The 19,992-nt window shown below is 35.9% G+C and overlaps 1 protein-coding gene across 2 annotated transcripts in view; it reads left to right on the top strand.

The window, feature by feature from the left end:
- The window catches only part of MACROH2A2 (macroH2A.2 histone), a 53,728-nt gene that overhangs the window by 9,591 nt on the left and 24,145 nt on the right, over positions 1-19,992 (top strand). For both annotated transcript variants that reach the window (XM_074296543.1, XM_074296544.1), the window contains exon 2: positions 16,047-16,280. In XM_074296543.1, the coding sequence (XP_074152644.1) occupies positions 16,109-16,280 (172 nt within the window). In that variant the 5' untranslated portion in view covers positions 16,047-16,108. The remainder of the gene's footprint in view (positions 1-16,046; positions 16,281-19,992) is intronic.

Below are 19,992 nucleotides of genomic sequence, written 5' to 3'. Positions count from 1 at the left end.
CTACTTTGAAATCACCAATAATAAAAAAAATCACATAAAAACAATGCTGGGGTTCCAATTCATTTTCAGGAAATAGAAAAAGATGACAAAAAAGACATTGCAGGGAAGTAGCTAGAATCATATTCTGTTAGCATAGATGGGAAATTGGCCCACCATTTTGAAAAGCTGTTTGGAAGTGTTCTTTTTTGAAGTGATTAAAATGTCCATATCCTTTGACCCCAAAGTTATCTTGCTAGGCAGATACCCCCAAGGAAGTCAAAAGGAAGAAGAAAATGCCAGTATACATCAAATTACTCATAGGAACACTTTTCATTTTAGAGAAGAATTGGCAATGTGGTGGATGCCCATCAGTTGAGAAATAAGCTAAGCAAATTGTGGTGCATGAACTTAAACAGAATATTGATTGGATCAAGAGAAATTGTGACTATAAAGAATTTAGAGAAGTATGGGAAAACTTACTTGAACAGACTCAGAGGACACTGAGCAGAAAAAGAAAATTATGCAAAATGAAAAGGGAAAGAACAAACAAATGCAACAGAGCACTGTAGTTGTAAAGAACAAGCTTGTCCCTAGAGAAGAGAGAATATTATTCACAGTCCTACCTTCTCTGAAGAAGTGGAGGACTGTGCAAATGGAAAATTCTATTCCATAGACTCTGGAACTCAATCCATGTGTTGGTGGTTTGACTGACATGCTTTTTTCCCCTGTTTCTTTATGTTCTCTGTTATAAGGAATGACATGCTTTTTGAGGGGGAGTTTGAGGGAGAAAAATATAGTCAGAAAGGAAGGTGATATAAAACAAAATATTGGAAAATATTTTTTGAGAAATGATAATAATTTTGTGAATTTGTTTTGTATATTTCTTTTTATGGAAGTGACTGTCTTAATTTATTTCTTGATTTTCTGAGTTTCCTAAGGAAACCATCATATTGTCAGCAAATAGGAATAATTTTGCCTCTTCTTTTCTCAGTATATATGCCTTTCTCTTGTCTTCTGGCTATTGCTACCATTTTTAGCACTGCGTCATAACCATAAAGGGAGAAACATCTTTGCCTTAAGCCGCCATTTTGGGGAAATTTTTTAGCGTTTCTTCATTGCAAATAATGCTAGCTATGGTTTTTATTATATTAAAAAATCATCTTTCTAGGAAAAGAAAGAACACATAAAAGACTTTCCCATGGGAGAGATGTGTGTCTGCAGTAAGAAATAAAGGTTTCATTGGGGGAAATTTGCACACTAGGACATTACCCTCTCTAGGAAAGAGTTGTATCTCTTAAATAGTATATGTCCCCCAGGAGACTGGATGAATGATTTCCTAGACAGCTAGCACCTAGCATAGTGTGGAATAGGAAGGAAAAGGGATAGAGAACGTGGGATAAGATAACATGGCCTTGGAAATGTAGAATGATCATGTGAAATTCAAGGGGTGGTATCAAGGGTCTTGTGATTTTTCACACAGCCTGACTCAACATACAGCACTGACATTGCTTCCCTTAGAAATTATATTTCTGACATTTATTGAGTAGAACGATATACTTAATTTTGTAGAACGGAGAGATGCTCTCTCTCTCCAATGAGTAGTATATAGGCAAGAAAATCTTAACCTGGGGACCACACAGATAGATTTCAGGAATTCCATGAACTTGGATAGGAAAAAAACTGATATCCTTATTCTAATATAATTGATTTCCTTTGTAATCCTATGTTTTTTGTTTTATACAAGTAAAAAAATTGTTCTGAAAATGAATTCATTAGCTTCACCAGACTGTCAAAGGGGTCTATAACATAAAAAAGTTAAGACTCCCCTGATATAAGCCACTTTTTAAATTTATCTGAACTGTATTTTTTATGACAATGGTGAGCAGATAGTTCTGCTCACAGTGATGATTATACATCACCATTCTGATGTGCTTCCCTATTCTATGCCATTCAGAATTAAATAAATAAAGCATAGTAGGATTAACTGTGATAAATAAACACTAAGGACTACATACCCATGCCACTGCCTTTAACTTAATTCTTAGTGAGAAATTAAGCTAATAGCCAGTATATTTCAATATCTTTTTTGCCAAATAAGTTTTTATATCATGTACTATAGAAAAGTTTTAATTTAAATGGGATATTAAATGAAAATTTACAAATAGAAATATATAAACACTATTAAGAATACATTTGATGCTCAATAATGTGAAAAAAATACAAAATAGCCAAAAATAGATCTACTTGAGCAAACTTACATAGAATTAGATACTGACTTTTAGATTAGACTTGGGGATTCACCAAGTTCCCTACTCCAATACACTCAATTCTAAATTAATGAGCCATTTAGACTTTTAATGAAGTGATAAACAAGTTAATTTTATCCCTTTCTACAAGATTCATTTTCTCATTATTAGATTTTCTTTAATTATTTGTATAAACTGTCATGCAGGGCTACTAAGTTGACCAGTCACTTGCCTGATATTATTTCATAAGAACATAATGATAACTCAGCACAGTGTAGCACAGCCCACTAGGTAATTCCTGGAGATGAGAATTTCCCATCTTTCAGACATCAGTAGCTTGTCTAGGAAGCTGTAGTCCCCAGACCAATCAAAAAATGGCTTGTGGGTTGGCTTTTAGGGCTTCTCCCCTTAATCACAAAGGCTGCACATGGGTGCCTTGTGTTCCACCTTTACTCTGTGCAGCCTGCATCCAGATGGCCGAAGGACCGGCTTCACTTGCCTGCGGGTTGTGGCAAGCTTACGGCTAAGGCATGAGGTAGGAAGCTGTAGAACAGAAACTGTTGGGCCTGGCTCTCTTACCAAGCCTGTAGACACAAAAGGCACATTCGACCCATGGCTTCTCACCTTCTTTTTCCTGGCAGCCAATCATCTGAGAACCCCCAGGTCCCTGGGTTGGGAAAAGAGGCAAATTGTGAGGAAGGAAGAATAGTTAGGATCAGCATCACCAATGGCACTTTAAGTCAGACACTACCACATATTATCCCCATACCAACTCCGAGTGCTGTTATTTTCCCCATTTTACAATTGAGGGAACTGAATTAGACAGAGATTAAAAGACTTGCTAAGTTTGGGGTAGCTTGATGGCAGAATGGATAGCACTGGCCATGGAGTCGGAAAGCCCCGAGTTTAAATATGTCCTCAAATATTTAGCATTTCCTAGCTGTGTGACCCTGAATAAATCATTTAATCCCAGCTGCCTCCACAAACAAACAAAAATACTTGCCAGGGTCTCAAAGAAGGTATTTAAAGCTGGATTTGGGATTTGAACTCCACATCTTATGTTCTATCCACTGTACCACCTAATTGCCTCTAGGTTATAAAGATTATATAGACTTATTTTGCTTTAAAGACCTTTAAAGATTTTTCATTCTAAATTTTGGTCAGATTGTCTCTCACATTTATAATTTAGTTCTATGTAATGTTTAAAATAAGGAGTAACAATCCTGATCTCAGGAAAAACAAAAGCAAAAATAGAGCTAATTAACAGATAAGGAAGGAAACTATATCCTACTAAGGGTATCATAGATAATGAAGTAATATCAGTACTAAACATATGCATCAAGTGGTATAGCATCCAAGTTCCTAGAGGCAAAGTTAAAGCTGCAAGACGAATTAGACAGCAAAATTATGCTAGTGGGTGATAGCCTATGTAATAATGTTTTATCTAGTATCTTAGAATCATGAGGTATGGATTTGGAAGGAAATGAAAAGATCATCTAGGCAGGGGATTCTTAACTGCTTGGCATATAGTAGGTGTTTAATAAATGCTTGTTGACTGTTTTGTGTTGTGAAGCCCTTCTCAGAATTGCGTTTTTAAATAAATAAAACAAAATACGTAGGATTTCAAAAGAAACCAATAACAATGAAATAGTTATCAGAATTTTTAAAATTCAAGTTCATGGTTAAAATCCTATGAAGCTACAGTGGAAGAAACTGAGACCCAGAGAAGTCACATAGGCGGCAGTAAACCACAGAGCTAGGGGTCACATTGATATCTGGGAGCCCAAATTCTGCGTTCCTGCTGCTTTCAAGAGCTTTTCTTCTTGGAACTAAGTGGCAAAACTAGGTGGAGGTCTCCTTTCAAAATGGAGGAGAGGTTCTCTGTTCATAGAACACATAAAGCAAGTACAATTTTTGTAAATTGGAAATTACAGGCTGAAATTTAGAACTATCCCCAAAAAGCTATGTAGTCATGCTCACCATTTGATACAGTGATACCATCACTAGGTCTAGATCACAAAGAGATTAAAGAATGAGGAAAAGGATACATATGTGCAAAAATATTTATTGCAGCTTTTTTATGGTGGCAAAGAATTATAAATTGAAAGAAAAGTCATTAATTGGGGAATGGTTGAGCAAGTTAAATGAATGTGATAGAATGCTACTGTCTTGTAAGAGATGATAGGGGAGGTGGTTTTCGAAAACCTTGGGAAGACTTTTATAAACTTATGCAGTAAAATGAACAGAACCAAAACACTTCATACAGTAATATCAGTTTTGTAAAGATGATCAGCTTCAAATGAGCTAGAAAATCTGATCAATTAAGTAACTAATCATAGTTCCAAAGAATTCATGATGAAACATGATGCCCACTTCCAGATGGAGAGCAAATGAACTCAGGGTGTAGATTAAAGCATATTTTCTTTTTCTTTAGTAATTTTTCTTTCCTTTTTGGATTCTGGCTAATGTAGAAATTTATTTTACAGTAGGTTTTCTTTTTCTTGCCTTCTCAATGGGTAGGGAAGGGGGAAGAAAAGGAAAGAATTCAAAACTGAAAATAAAATAAAATTGAATTTAAAAAATAAACCACAGGCTGTTTTGATTTGCCTAAAGCTTGTAGTTGATAACATTTAATGATTCTTAGGGAAGAATCTCATCATTTAATGTGACTCCTCCCTCCCTTTGTTCAGTTTCTGTGACTGGGGAGGGACTGTGGTGTCACAAAAGCAGTACTTTATGGCTAGCTATATACCTTGCTCTTTATGCTTGTTAGGTCTATTTCCAAAAGAGTTTTTCAGCTTCTATAATTTAGATGATTATTGATGTCACAGGAAAGAAAAAGCAGACAGAAGGAGGGGCATTGTGAGAATTTGTTTTCTGTAATAATAATAGCTAGCCCTTGAAGACTTATAGACAGCAGTGTACCGATGATATTTCAAACCAGATCTTCTCCCCCCCCCCTGCAAAATAAGAATAAAAATAAAAATAAAAAAGCATGACATTTGTAAGTTTAATCTGCATGTTAACATTTTCTCCATAATTTTCTTAATTCTAGACAATCAAAGTAATTAATCAAACCCTGACTTGTAACCTTTGATAATTTTAGAGGTGTAAATGCTTCGGAAAATTGAACAATCTGACTCAGGTTTGAACTGCCTACAACATATCCCTGCTTTTGGCTCACTTTTCTGTTAATAATCCTGTGAAGTGAGTTTCACAGAAATTATTTCCATTTTAGAGAGGAAGAGACAGATGTGTAAGTATTCAAGACAGGATTTGAATACAGTTTCCTTGCCCCAACACCAACTATTTTTTTGCCACTGCATTCCATTAAAGCATGTATTTTAAAATTTCTTTTGAGTCGAGTCTCTTCTTAGGTTCATAACTAACAAACTCTGTTATGAACAAAATTAGTGTTCAGGATCAGCCCAAGTAATAATCCATACACCCTGGGAAATGGAAATAATTAATTTTCTATATTGGTTCGGTTCAGCTTAAACAGACACTTTGAAGTCTCATCATCAAACTTATTTTATGGAGTAGCAGAAGGCTTAGATTTCTAACACTGGCTTCCCAGCAGGGATGATTGACTGAACAGATTCCAGTTCCCAGTTTCCTTCTCTGAAAACTTAAGGGATGGGTTTAAATGATCGATGGCCAAGGTTCCTTCGAATCTGTGCTTATTATCCCACTGTCACATAGACAGCATGAGGTAGTTTTTTGTCTTGTCAAAATTATTTGAAATGATTTTTAAAGGAATAATTTGTTACCGAAACACTGTAATTTAAATAAATCAGGTAAAGTATTTGTTCTAATGCCCTCTTGATAATTTAATCTGAGTGTAATTTTTCTAAAATCACGTCCCATGGATCTGCTTACATTGTTAATATGCTTTGGCATAAAGACTATAAAATTATTGACTCTTCTCATTCACTTAAAAGGTGGTCTTAGGAGAAAGTGATTTGGGAAATATTACTTGTCCAATAATGATTTGCCCTTAGGGGTTCATAAATAGAAGTATAACAGACAAAATGATTCTACTGTTAGCATTGAATCTAGTTTTTACAGCTACCAAACAATGCTAGCCCAATTATATTGTTTAAATAGTTGTAGTGGCAAAGTAATAAGAATTCTGTAAGGTAGAAGATGATTTAAGAGGAGTTTATAACCTTAAAAAAAAAAGATTATATTTGGTGGATTGTTTAAACCTCACTCCTGGGTCTTCACAGCTTTTATTTAGTCCAGTTTTCTTCCCTGTAGGATGGAATATTGAACTCACAGGGCACAGATGCTTCATGGTAAATTGTGTTTTATTTTTCATCGTTATTTTTAAACTATTCTAAAGTGCAACAGAGATTTAGCACATAATGCAGAACTAATGTTAAATAAATATTACAGCCTTACACTGTCTATTGGATGGCCACTTGTCAGGGCTATTGTAGAAGTCATCTGGCCCCCGAGGTCCCTTCAACTCAGCAGGCCTGTGAAATTAATTATCTCTCAAAAGCTTTAAGAGTCCTATCTCAATCTATTAAATGATAATAGCCGGGGATCTAGATATCATGGTGGAATAGAGAGAACGATGATCTCGGAGGCAGAAAAATCAAGACTTAAGTCCTGATTCAATCACTTATTTAGTGATGAGACCTTGGCTGGACAGTCCCTAAAGTCTGCTTTCTTCATCTTTCAACTAGGTGATACATTACTCGAATAGCTGTGAGAATCCAAAGATGATAATTTATCAAAAGTGCCTCCTCAATCTTGTAGAGCTATATAAATGTGAGGTATTATACCATTTAAGTGAGTTTATGTGTGTGCATGTGTATGTATTTATATATATATATATATATATACACACACACACACACACACACACACACACACACATGTGTGGAATCTTTTCAGTTAGGTTTTTTTTTGTTTGTTTGTTTGTTTGTTTTCTATTTTGCTGAGGTAATTGGGGTTAAGTGACTTCCCCAGGGTCACACAGCTAGGAAGTATTAAGTGTCTGAGGTCAGATTTGAACTTAGGTTCTCCTGACTTCAGGGCTGGTGCTCCATCCACTGCACCACCTAGATGCTTCCCCTTTTTTTAATTACAAATGTTTCCATGCTTTATTTTATTTATTAGCACAAATTAAAATTGTTAACAGATTAAAGATGAGACATGAACATTAAAATTTAAAACCCACACAGCTTCCTTCTGTACAGAAATCATAATAAGGGCAGTATTGGACAGATCTAGTCTTTTTTTTTTTTAGATTTATTCTTTAAATTTTTAATTTTAAATTTTAAAAAGCTAGCATAATTTTTAAACAAACTCACTAAAAAGGCTTTCAAGGAATTATCCTTTATCTTCCTCAATTGCATTTCTTTGTCACTCTGGGTCTTAAAGGCATAATATTCATTGATCATTTGATAAACAAGCATTGATAAGCAAGTATTTATTAAACCAACTTACAATGCACCAGGATCTAAAGATTTAAACTCAAAGAATGAAACAAATCCTATTCTCAAAGAACTTATATACCAGTATTTCAAGTGGACACCACATAGTATGTATTTCATAAATGTTTATTAACTGATTGACTAATATGCATGCATATGTATATGGTTATAAATATGTACATGAACCTATATATGTACTATTCCCAAATATATAACATATATGGATATATGTGTGTATGTATCCAGAATAAATATAAAGAAAATAAACAAAAGTAGTTCAATCCAAGGTAGTTTGAGTAAGAGAGCACTGACAGTTGAGGGATTAGGAAGGGCTTCAAAAGGTTATTGCCATTTTCTTAAAAGAACAAATTAGTATTTTAGCATTCAGTTATGTATCCATTTTTCATACTTCAAAAATAAGTTGATCTATTTACATTAAAAAGAAAATAAATGTGCAAACAGCCAGATATCTTGCTATCCTTAAAAGCAATATAAGTCTGTCTCTCAAATATAAGCATAGTTATTCAAAATCTTCACTGTATGCCATTTTCCCCGTCTCCTTGCCTATCAAAGAGACCGATTTAATTAATTTATCCTCTCAGAGTCATACGAACTATGCAAATGCCAATGTGGATCTCCGTTATCCTCATAAATCTTGCTAAGAAAATTGAATCTACTATTGTTCTGAATTGTTCACTTTCATTATTAAGAACTGCATTGATTTGTGTCATTACTACCACCACTGTCCCCCAAGTGGCACAGATGGCATTGACTGGACACTGTAACCCAATATTGTCCATTTGGGATGGTCTGAACGGTTCTTATTGATTCTCCTATCAGCTATGGCTCAGTCCTTGGTTAAGCCATCAATTTACATAAAATTGTATTTGTTAAAACGTAAAATAAAAAAATAATTTTTCTCTGACTAGATTTTTCCACTATGACATAGGATGACTGAAATATTATACTATGTTTCTGTTGTTGGTAAGTCCAAACATCTCATAGACTCACAGATTTGGAGAGCTCGTTGAAGTCCAATATCCTCATTTGTGGATCAGAAAATGGAGCTTGGTGAAGCGATTGACTGATTGATTGGCTGATTTAAATAAATACAAATTTTCATATACATTTAAATAAATTAAACCAAGACACAAACACAGAGCTTTTGCCTTCATGTCCAAAGCTTATTTCATCCTATCACTGTGTCTAATAACTTTTTGTGCTCTTTATCAAAAACTCCTTGAACCCAAGGATTTTGTCTCCAACTTAATAGATTCAGCAGCAATTATGATGATCTCCTGCTGATAGGTTCTCCATAAATGTTGGTTGATTAGATAAGTTACTTGCCCAGAGACTCACAGCCCATATACCTCAGAGGCAGGCCTTGAATCCAGATCTTTCTGACTAATGGCAGCTCTGATATCTTTCACAACATTTATACAGAGATCTGATTTTATTACATTGAAAATCTCTGTAGAGTGAAAATGTTTCCAATCCTGCTGATGTTTTTTACAAATTATGCATCCCTCAATATAATAAAGCTTTGTTACAGTGTAGTATGTCAGATATCTCCTTAAAGGGGCATGGTTTGGATTTCTAGTTCCACATATCTAGATTTCTTTGCATTTGTTTGTATTCTTTAATTTTTTGATTACCCAGTTCTTTACAATGACTTTACTGTTTCATGCTTTAACATTTGCTATCACAGTTTAGATTGAGGTTTGCTAGACGGGCCATGTAAGTGTCTTCTGAGACTTTGGAAAAGTGGCCTGGGGTCCTGTGGTACCTGAATACAGTTGCAGGGACTGATGGATTAATAAGATTTTTCAAATGTGCATAACTAAATCAGAATATTCATTATATGCTAAATTCCACTATGCCTTTTCTATAAAAATGTAAATGTTAAAATAGCACAATAAGCATAATCATTAATCATTAACTTTTGTATGAATGCTTAAAGAAGTGTTTAATTTAAAACAAGATTTAAACAAGCATTTATATGCTAGATATAAATGATTTGCTTGTCCTTATACTCTTCAGCTGATATTCATCATTTTTCAATTTCAGTTAGGTCTGACTTTCCTTGATCCCATTTGGGATTTTCTGGCAAAGATACTGGAGTGGTTTGCAATTTCCTTCTCCCATTCATTTTAGAGGAGAGGAAATTGAGGCAAACAGAATTAAGTAACTTGCCCAGGATCACACAGCTAATAAATCTCTGAGGCTGGATTTGAACTCAAGATGAGTCTACCTGATTTCAGACCTGGCACTCTATCCAATGCAGCAACACCTCCTGGTTGCCCCAGTCCTTATGTCACTTTAAGATAAATCTTGACTCTCTTCTGTCACTTAGAATATTTTAAAGTATCAGACCTCACCCAGGTCCAAATAAGATGAAAATACAGTGCTTGTGACTTTTGTCTTAACTGAACTAGCCAAAGAATCTCTACTACCCCAAGGACTCTCAAAGGTTAGCTTTATTCCTTACTCCTGCCACTTATGTAACCGTTGGTTATTCTCTTTGTGTGAGAGAGAATCATTTTGTGTTCCGTGAAGCCTTCTTTCAGATAGAAGGGCCATTGGGATCATTATTTATGTTTTATGTCATACGTGAACATCCCCCTTGGTCTTTCACCAAAGAACCAAGACACAAACCCAGAGCTTCTGCCTTCATGTGTGAAGTGACCTTCTTTTCTCATTGTAACTCCCTCTTCCAACTAGTAACTAAAATTAGGATATTTCATTCACTTTTGATGACATGATCCATATCCAGAACTTTAGAAACTGGTTTCTTTTAAAAGCGGGTAAGCCTTCTAACATCTAGCATTTGCATAAATTCAAGGAATCATAGTATTTTAAAGCTGGAAGGGGCTTAGAGATCTTCTAGACTTAGAAACTGAGGCACAGAAAATTTAACTAACCCAGGTTTACATAGTTGATGGTAGAGCCAATTCTAAGTCTCAGATCTCTTGTCTTCTCATTGGCTGCCATCTTTATGGTAGCCACTGCCTTCATTGGGAGGAGAGCAGAACACTTCTCATCAATATGTGGTAGGTTTCTCATTTCCATGGATGTATTAGATACTTAAACACAAGGAATTGGGTCTTCTATCTGTGTGTGTATATGTATTATATCTATATACTGTTCTGCACATAAGTGCTTTCTATATTTTATGTGATGATGTGTTTCCTCAACATAGCTTAATTCATTGCTAATTCATGATGAAGTTAGTTACAGAAAATTGGCAGCAGAAAACGGTCTTGCATATAAATAGGTTTAAATTTTACCAACCTTTATAATAATTTCTTTCATATTTAATTCAGTTTAATTTTATGTGTGTTAAATAATGGACATTATTCCATTTTCCTTGAAAGAAACATAATAAATATCCAGAGGTCTAATCTAATACTCCACAAATAGTTTATATTAAATAAATATTTAATGATCAGTTTTTTACACATAGTATATTTCTCCATTCTATAAAGTTAGCATTATAAAAAGTGAGATTCACAAAATAAAAATTAAACTACTATGTATTTATTAGACAACAAATAATGCCGAATATTTTGCAAAATATTAGAAATACAAAGAAAGGGGGGAAATAACCTTTGACCTCATGGAGCTTACAATCTAATGGGCAAAGACAACATGCAAATAAGATACATATAGGATAAATTACAGAACGAATAGACTAGAATTAAGGGAGATGAAAAAGGCTTCTTACAGGAGTATCTCTCTGACTTTTAGCTTCCTTCAAGTTTCAGCTCCAAGTCAGAGATATTAAGGGAGAGAAGAGAACACACTGTGTAAATTAAGAGTTTCTAAGGTAGTAGCATTCTGTTTTCTTACCTTGTCTTGACTTATTGCCAAATAAGGTTATGGGATCTTTCTTTCTTTGACTTTAACAAATATTGGGGACGAGCCCTTTAGAACTGCTGTCTGAAGCAGACACAGTCTTTTACAGAGACTGGACTAAAGCTCTCCAACAGAACAGCACTTGCTTGGGCTTGGACTTTCGTATCATGGTTTCTGAGAAGACAGAATCCCTCTGATGAAGCGTCAGAGTGGACTCTGGTTGCTGACCTTTGTTTATTGAACACAGCGATATACACTTGCCTGTGTTGTTTGCCACTGTTGTGGAGGATGTACACTATTGAATTCAGATGAAAAAAAGCCTAAAGATGGAGAAATCCTCCAAATCCTCATGTTTGTGGATGATGTTATGCCGATTTCATGAAGACCTGGAATATTGGGACTACTTCAATGAGATCTTGTCTTTAGGTTTTGTCCTAATAGCCCACAAGGGAAAACCAAGTGGATGAAGAATGCCCACTGTCCAGACTGTAATCTATAGTAGAAAGGACAGCCCATTGAATTAATCCATCAATGCATGTATCTTGACTTGATTAATCATTGAGTTAACCCATAACTGCATAGATATTGGAAAGATAGTGTAGGCAGACAACGAACTGGACGCAGAATTGAAATGGAAGAGGAAAGTGGGCTGTATTGTATTTGGGTTGTCATGCAGCATTTAAAAATCCCTTGCCACTAAAACCCTGAAACAAAAATCACCTTTTTAAATACCATTATTCTTTTAAGAATACTGAAAGACCGTGAGTCAGAGAATACCATCATCATCATCAAAGAATCAAAATTATGAGTGGCCCAATAGGCAATAGGAAGACATAAGGTGTGTCTATAAATACATTACCTAATGAACACTGCCCAGGCCCTACCCCTCTTTATGATACTAGAGATGGTGTATGCTACTTGCCACATGGAGGAACATAATTACACAGCTTTGGATAGCAAAATGCCATATAGAATAAGAAAGTGGTGAAGAGACATTCTGATTCTTCAAGCTATCACGTTTTAACAATGCATGCAAAATCATAATAGCTCATGTCACCATGTTCTTTTAAAGTTTTAAATGGTTGGAAAGCCTCACTATCCACCAATGCTTCATCATCATAAGGGTAAACCTAAGTTTCCTTTTTTTTAAAAAAGGCATTTTATTTTTACAACATACGCATAATTTTCAGCATTTACTCTTGCAAAACTTTGTGTTCCAAATTTTTTTCTCCCCTCCTCTTACTCCCTCTCCTAGACAGCAAATAATCCAATATATGTACAGTTCTTCTATACATATTTCCACAATTATTATTCTAAACAAGAAAAATCAGACTAAAAAGAAAAACAATAAGAAAAAACAAAAAGCAAGCAAATAATTTTAAAAAGGTGAAAATCTTATGCTATAATCTATATTCAGTCCCTAGACTCTTCTTTCTGGATGCAGATGGCTCTCTCCATCACAAGTCCAAATTGGTCCAAATCACCTCATTGTTGAAAAGAGTCAAGTCCATCAGAACTGATTATTGTATAATTTTGTCGTTGCTGTGTAAAATGTTGCCTTGGTTCTGCTCATTTCCTTTGTATCAATTCCTGTAAGTCTCTCCAGGCCTCTCTGAAATCATCCTGCTGGTCGTTTCTTATAGATCAATAACGTTCCATAACATTCATATATCCTAACTTATTCAGTCATTTTGATGGGCATCCACTCAGTTTCTAGTTTCTTGCCACTACAAAAAGGGCTGCCACAAACATTTTTGCACATGTGGGTCCTTTCCCCTTTTTTAGAATCTCTTTGGCATACTAGCCCAGGAGAGACACTGCTGGATCAAAGGGTTTGATACGCACAGTTTGATAGCCCTTTGGGCATATGAACCTAAATTTTCATTTTTTAATATAGTTTTTTATTTACATGATATACACATGGGTAATTTCTCAGCATAGACAATTGCAAAACCTTTTGTTCCAATTTTTCCCCTCCTTCCCCCTACTCCCTCCCCCAGAAGGCAGGTAGACCAATACATGTTAAATATGTTAAAGTATATGTTAAATATAATATATGTATACATGTCTATGTAGTTATTTTGCTGTACAAAAAGAATTGGACTTTGAAATAGTGTATAATTAGCCTGTGAAGGAAATCCAAAATGCAGGTGTACAAAAATAGAGGGATTGGGAATTCTATGTAGTGGTTCATAGTCATCTCCCAGAGTTCTTTCGCTGAGTGTAGTGGTTCAGTTTATTATTGCTCTATTGGAACTGATTTGGTTCATCTCATTGTTGGAGAGGGCCACATCCATCAGAATTGATCATCATAAAGTATTGTTGTTGAAGTATATAATGCTCTCCTGGTCCTGCTCATTTCACTCAGCATCAGTTCATGTAAGTCTCTCCAGGCCTTTCTGAAATCATCCTGCTGGTCATTTCTTACAGAACAATAACATTCCATAATATTCATATACCACAATTTATTCAGCCATTCTCCAATTGATGGGCATCCACTCAGTTTCCATTTTCTGACCACTACAAAGAGGGCTGCCACAAACATTCTTATACATGTAGGTCCCTTTCCCTCCTTGAGATCTCTTTGGGATATAAGCCCAGTAGTAGTAATGCTAATGGATCAAAGCGTATGCACAGTTTGATAATTTTTTGAGCAAAGTTCCAAATCGCTCTCTAGAATGGCTAGATGTATTCACAATTCCATCAACAATGTATCAATGTCCCTGTTTTCCCACATTCATCATTATTTGTTCCTGTCATCTTAGCCAATCTGACAGGTGCGTAGTGGTATCTCAGAGTTGTCTTAATTTGCATTTCTCTGATTAATAATGACTTGGAGCATCTTTTCATATGGCTAGAAATAGTATAAACCTAGAATTTCAAGGATTATTCTCCATCTGTTAGGGATAAAGAAATTAGGATACAGAGAGGCTGAGTGAGTTGCCTGGTGGCACAAAGCTAACAAGTACTGAAGTTAGGATTTGAACTCGGGTCATCTGGTTCCAGATCTAGTGCTCTTTCTGTATCATGCTACATTCTCCTAAAATGCTTTACTTCTTGGGCTTGTTGGGAAGCTCAGATGAGATGATGCAAAAGTACTTTGCAAACCTAAAGTGTTTCATCAATATCAGCTTTTACATCATGGTTTGTGAACAGTTGTTTGAAATGCTCCATCCTAAAAGCAATATCTTTGAGCCATTAACATGTTTCTAAAGAAAAATTCAGTTCTTTTTTCTACTCCTGCTGGAATATTCTTAATACTTGGACTTATGAGTCCTAAGCAAGGTTCCATTTATCATCCCAGTACCGAATCTAAGGTGTTCGAAGCCTATCCAGGAGGTTAAATTCCCACTAAGACTTTGCCCACGAGCAAATGATTTATTTTTCTCTTAAAGATGCTTGACTTCCATAAATAATAGTGTTTACACACTTGACTTTTGCAGCATTGTGCTGGAAATCTCTCAGCAGCAATGAAATGGGGATGTTTTCTCCCAGGTCATCTTTCCTTTGCAAGTATGTTGGCAGCTCCAGGTGCTCAGGCGCAGACGCTTGCAGGTTGTTAAATGACGGCAGTCGCTGTTCTCGCACTGTAATCTTTGTTTAAGATGCATTAAGGTATACGTGAAACTGCTCCCTTCCCATCGCTGGCTCCCTTAATAAGTAATATTCCAGTAGAGGCTGGATAGTGGTTTTCATCCAAGAAATGTGTTTGAGCTCCAAGAGCCATGTTTCTCCAATCCAGTCATTTAAAAAGTCTTGGTCATATGAACTATGTGTTATTTATTTTAAAAGCCAAAAGCATCTAATAGAAAAGAGCAGAAATTATTGTCGAGAAGCCGCTCTTGTCATCCTATGTATGCTTCTCCTTCTTTCTGCCCATGTGGATGCTGGAATAGGGCAGCAGGCCGTGAGCTACAGCTCTCTCATCACGCTAAGCCTCCTGGCTGGCCTATTCCTCCATGCCCTGCTTCCACAGCTGGCAGACTCCATTTTGTTGTCAAGTCAGCTGTTAGGCTACCTTGGAATTCGGTCAGATTTTATACAGAAGCCACAGAATTGCCTTGGACCCGTGGTATCCAATTTAATTAGAATCAGGATAGACATACGGGCTGTCCTGTGGGCTGCATGTTGCCTTATAAAGCCACACATTTATTGGTTTTATTTATCTTGTTAAATATTCCTAATTTCATTTTAATCTGGTTCAGCTTGTTCTGGAGGATGCTTATGAAGAGACACCTCTGCTTTAGACTACAAGGGTTCTTAATCTGAGGTCTCTAAACCTGTGAGCTTTTAAAAATATTTGACAACTGAATTTTAATATAATTAGTTTCCTTTATAATTCTCTTTAAATTTTTTATTTATTTTATGCATTTATATGAACCATTACTAGAAGAAGAGGCTTTATCAGCCTGCTAAAGAGGTCTGTGACCTCCCCCCAAAAAAGGTTAAAACCCCCTGCTTTTGAACTATTTTATGCCCTGAATGTGTCCTCAATCCCATTTTTTTTTTCCCTCTACAGCGTTGTGGTCAGTGCCACCGAGGATTCTCAAGTAAGCAAACTGAGAAGAAAACGGCAGCAAGATGTCGGGCAGAAGTGGGAAGAAGAAAATGTCCAAACTGTCTCGCTCAGCCAGGGCAGGTGTCATTTTCCCAGTGGGGAGAATGATGAGATACCTAAAGAAAGGAACATTCAAATACCGAATAAGTGTGGGCGCTCCTGTCTACATGGCAGCTGTCATAGAATACCTTGCAGGTAAAATTTTTAAATGTCAAAAACTGAAAATATGCTTCCTAGTCTGAATTTAGAACTCTTCTCTCACTCTTATCTGATATGATTTGTGGAAGGATCGTTTAAATTCTCTTTTGATTATTTTAAATCTCCTGTTAATGGATTAGAGAATTTGAGCTTGTCTCTTAACCAAAGGAAGTACCCTATAATGAAATGACAGGGCTTAAGGGGGAATAAAAAGGCAGAGAAATCACAGAATTAAAATAGAAGACATGAGATCTACAAAAATATCTAGACTGTTACAGGTGTGTCACCCTCTCCCACCTGACAAATAGCACACAAGCATGCCCTATATGATATTACCCTAATTTTGACAATGGTACATTATCAACAAACTCAACTGTTGTAAAATTAAACAAACAAGAACCTGTTACATTGGGACACTACCTGACACACTAGATTTCAAACATGGGACTTTACAAATTAAAAACAAATTTACATCAAAGTAATGTTGTTTCCCCATTATGGAACCAATCAATCATGGAAGATGGAGTTGTATATAGATAAAAACGTGATTTTGCACAAAATAGAAACTGAGGCTATATTAGTCACTTTATAAAAGTCTTTACAACTGGATTCCTTTAAACAGCAAGCTTCCACAGTGCACTTATACTGAAAACCAATTTATAAAAATTCATTTTGTGCTCAATAAAATATGAATCTTATAAAGGATAGTGTCCATTTTTAAATCCCTCAGAGCTGATATGTTCATTTTAGTCATAAATGTACTTTATTCCATCTAGTTTATTATTAGCCTATGTCAGAACAAGTAAATAAATGGTCAGTTTTCTCTTTCTCCTTTAGAAAGATATTTTCCGACAAAATTGAAAGATCTTGCCATGAATATAATTTTTATATTTGAGAGATATTCTTGTTGATTTTTGATTACTTTCCTTTTTGTTATCAAAATGGGAAAAAAACATGAGAAAGGAACTGCCTTCTTTCCCCAAAATTATGGGTATTTTGGAGACACCTACTCAATTCAAAAAGAGACTTTGTGCCATAATGTAGACATTTCTTGGGTTTGTTTCTTCCACTCTGTTTTTCTTCCAAGGATAGTTAGATCAGTCTCTTTGCTGGAATTGGAATAATGATCATGAGGATGTGAATTAAGATTAATGACAAATGGCCTTAGCAAAGTGATGAAGGTTATTTCTTATCCCCTGGCTCTTTGAAGGGTCTTAGTAGCCGTGGACTTTGAGTCATTAAGGGGATGTCTCTCTGGCATTTTGAAGGGTTCTTGCATATTACAAGCAACAGTTATGCCTCAGTAAACTAAGCTCACGGCTCCTTTATGCTAAAACCTATTTTAAAAAGCCAATTTCTGTATTATGATCACAGAAAGTACTAAAATCCTGTGTTGAATGGAAATGTGATCTCGTTGGTACAGCTATCACCCCAAGGGCAAATGGACTTTTACTGGAACACTTTTCGATGCTGGCTGATTCTTCTTCATTATCTTTCTGTAATTCCCTAAATCACAGAACCTCTGATTTGGAGGGGACCACACTGGCCATTCAACTTAATCCCATCCCCAGAAGAGACTTCAGCTATATAACAGACCCAGAAAGTTGGTCTCCAGTCTTTGCTTGAAGACCTCTGATGACAGGGGCCTGAGAGCTGCCAGGATGACCTAATTCCATTTGAGAACCATTCTCATTATTAAAAAGTTTTTCCTTAAATTATACCTAGATGTACTTCCTTGAAACTTCCTCTGTGGAGAATGTTCCCTGTGTTCTGGAGACCTTTATAGCACTTGAATTTTCCTGTTATCTTTCATTCTTAAGCTTTAATGGGCTAATCTCTGTTGCTCTTACATAGATCCTTTTTTTTTGTTTTGCTTTGTTTTTCAGTTAAGTTTACTTTTTAATAATAATTATAATTTTTATTTTTCAAAATACATGCAAAAATAGTTTTTCATATTCACCCTTGCAAAACTTCTTGTCCAAATTTTTCTCCTTCCCTCCCCTAGAGGGCAAGCAATCCAATATAGTTTAAACATATGCAGTTCCTCTAAGAATATTTCTACATTTCTCATGCTGGGTGAAAAAAAAATCCGATCAAAATGGGAAAAAAACATGAGAAAGGAAAACAAATAAACAATAACAACCAAAAAAAAAGTGAAAATGCTATGCTTTTATCACATTCAGTCTCCATAGTTCTCTCTCTGGATGCAGATGGTTCTCTCCATCACAAGTCTGTTGGAATTGCCTCGAATCACTTCATTGTTTAAAAAAGCCATGTCCATCACAGATAATCAACACATTATTTTGCTGTTACTATGTACAGTGTTCTCCTGGTTCTACTCACTTTACTCAGAATCAGTTCATGCAAATCGTTCCAGGCTTTTCTGAAATCATCCCACTGATCATTTCTTATACAACATTATATTCCATTCCATCCATATACCATAACTTATCAGCCATTCTCCAATTGATGGCCATCCACTCAGTTTCCAGTTCCTTGCCACTACAAAAAGGGCTGCCACAAACATTTTTATACATGTGGTCCTTTCCCTTCTTTTATGATCTCTTTGGGACACAGGCCCAGTGGAGACATCACTGGCTCAAATGCTGTACACGATTTTACAGCCCTTTGGGCATAGTTCCAAATTGCTCTCCAGAATGGTTGGATCAGTTCATAACTTCACCAACAATGGATCCTTGATGAGAGTTTGTACACCTCTTTTGTGTATGTCCTTATTGGCGACGTATTACAACCGGCCCTTCCATTGTCCTTTGGGTCAACTGAAATTTTAATGGCAGAATTCATTTCTGGGAAAAGATGGATGATAAAGAGATGGACTTTTACACCAGCAGGTAACCTATTGAAAGGCCTGTGCCATTTCCCCGATGTCCAGATCAATCTCTTCTTCTCTTTTCAATTCTTAGTCAAGTTCACTGTCCTTCTACCACGTCTATTCAAGCTAGAGATGGATAAAAAAACTTTAGATATGAATGAGTTCAATTGTTTGCCTGTCTAGTTATGATAGCATAATCTGGGCAATGTGGTTTTCCATCTGTTAAATTTTTTAAATGTGGATTTTGAGACCAAACTCCTTTACTAGCCTAGACCCTGTTTAATAATGAATATGACCTAGGGTTTTATTAGGTTGATGATGACAAACAACGTACCTACTGTTGCTGCTGCTACTGCAGTAGTGCTATCGGAGTAATAGAAGCAGAAGCAGCAGTGGTGGTGGTGGTGGTGGATAGGAGAAGGAGGAGGAAGAGGAGAAACAATCCTAGAAAACTTTTGAAGCCTGAGGTTTATTATTTGTTTCCATTCTCTTCTTTAGAAACCCTTTTTCCAGTTCAGGCTCTCCTTATTTCTGGAATTCCCTCCTGCTTTCCTAATTTCTTCTCACTTGTCAAAATAAGGAAAGGTGCAATAATAACTGGTCATTTACACTCATTGATTAACTGATTATACTTCATTTACAATAATGGGCACCTTCAGCCATGCATTTCTGTTGAGCTCGGTTGTGGACTGCAGTCTTTTTTCTTTTATAAAGGGAGATTGGAGGATTAGCAAATAGCTTTAAAAAAAAAAATGGGGGTGGGATGATAAGTATACTCTGGAACACTGCCAGGGTCATCCTTGAAGACAATTTGACTTAGTCTTTGGATTTAGAATAGGGGTTGGCACACTTTTTGGCAGAGGCAATTGGGTTAAG

Source organism: Sminthopsis crassicaudata, chromosome 2, assembly GCF_048593235.1.
Source record: "Sminthopsis crassicaudata isolate SCR6 chromosome 2, ASM4859323v1, whole genome shotgun sequence".
Taxonomy (NCBI): domain Eukaryota; kingdom Metazoa; phylum Chordata; class Mammalia; order Dasyuromorphia; family Dasyuridae; genus Sminthopsis; species Sminthopsis crassicaudata.
This window is presented reverse-complemented; position numbering and strand designations above follow the sequence as displayed.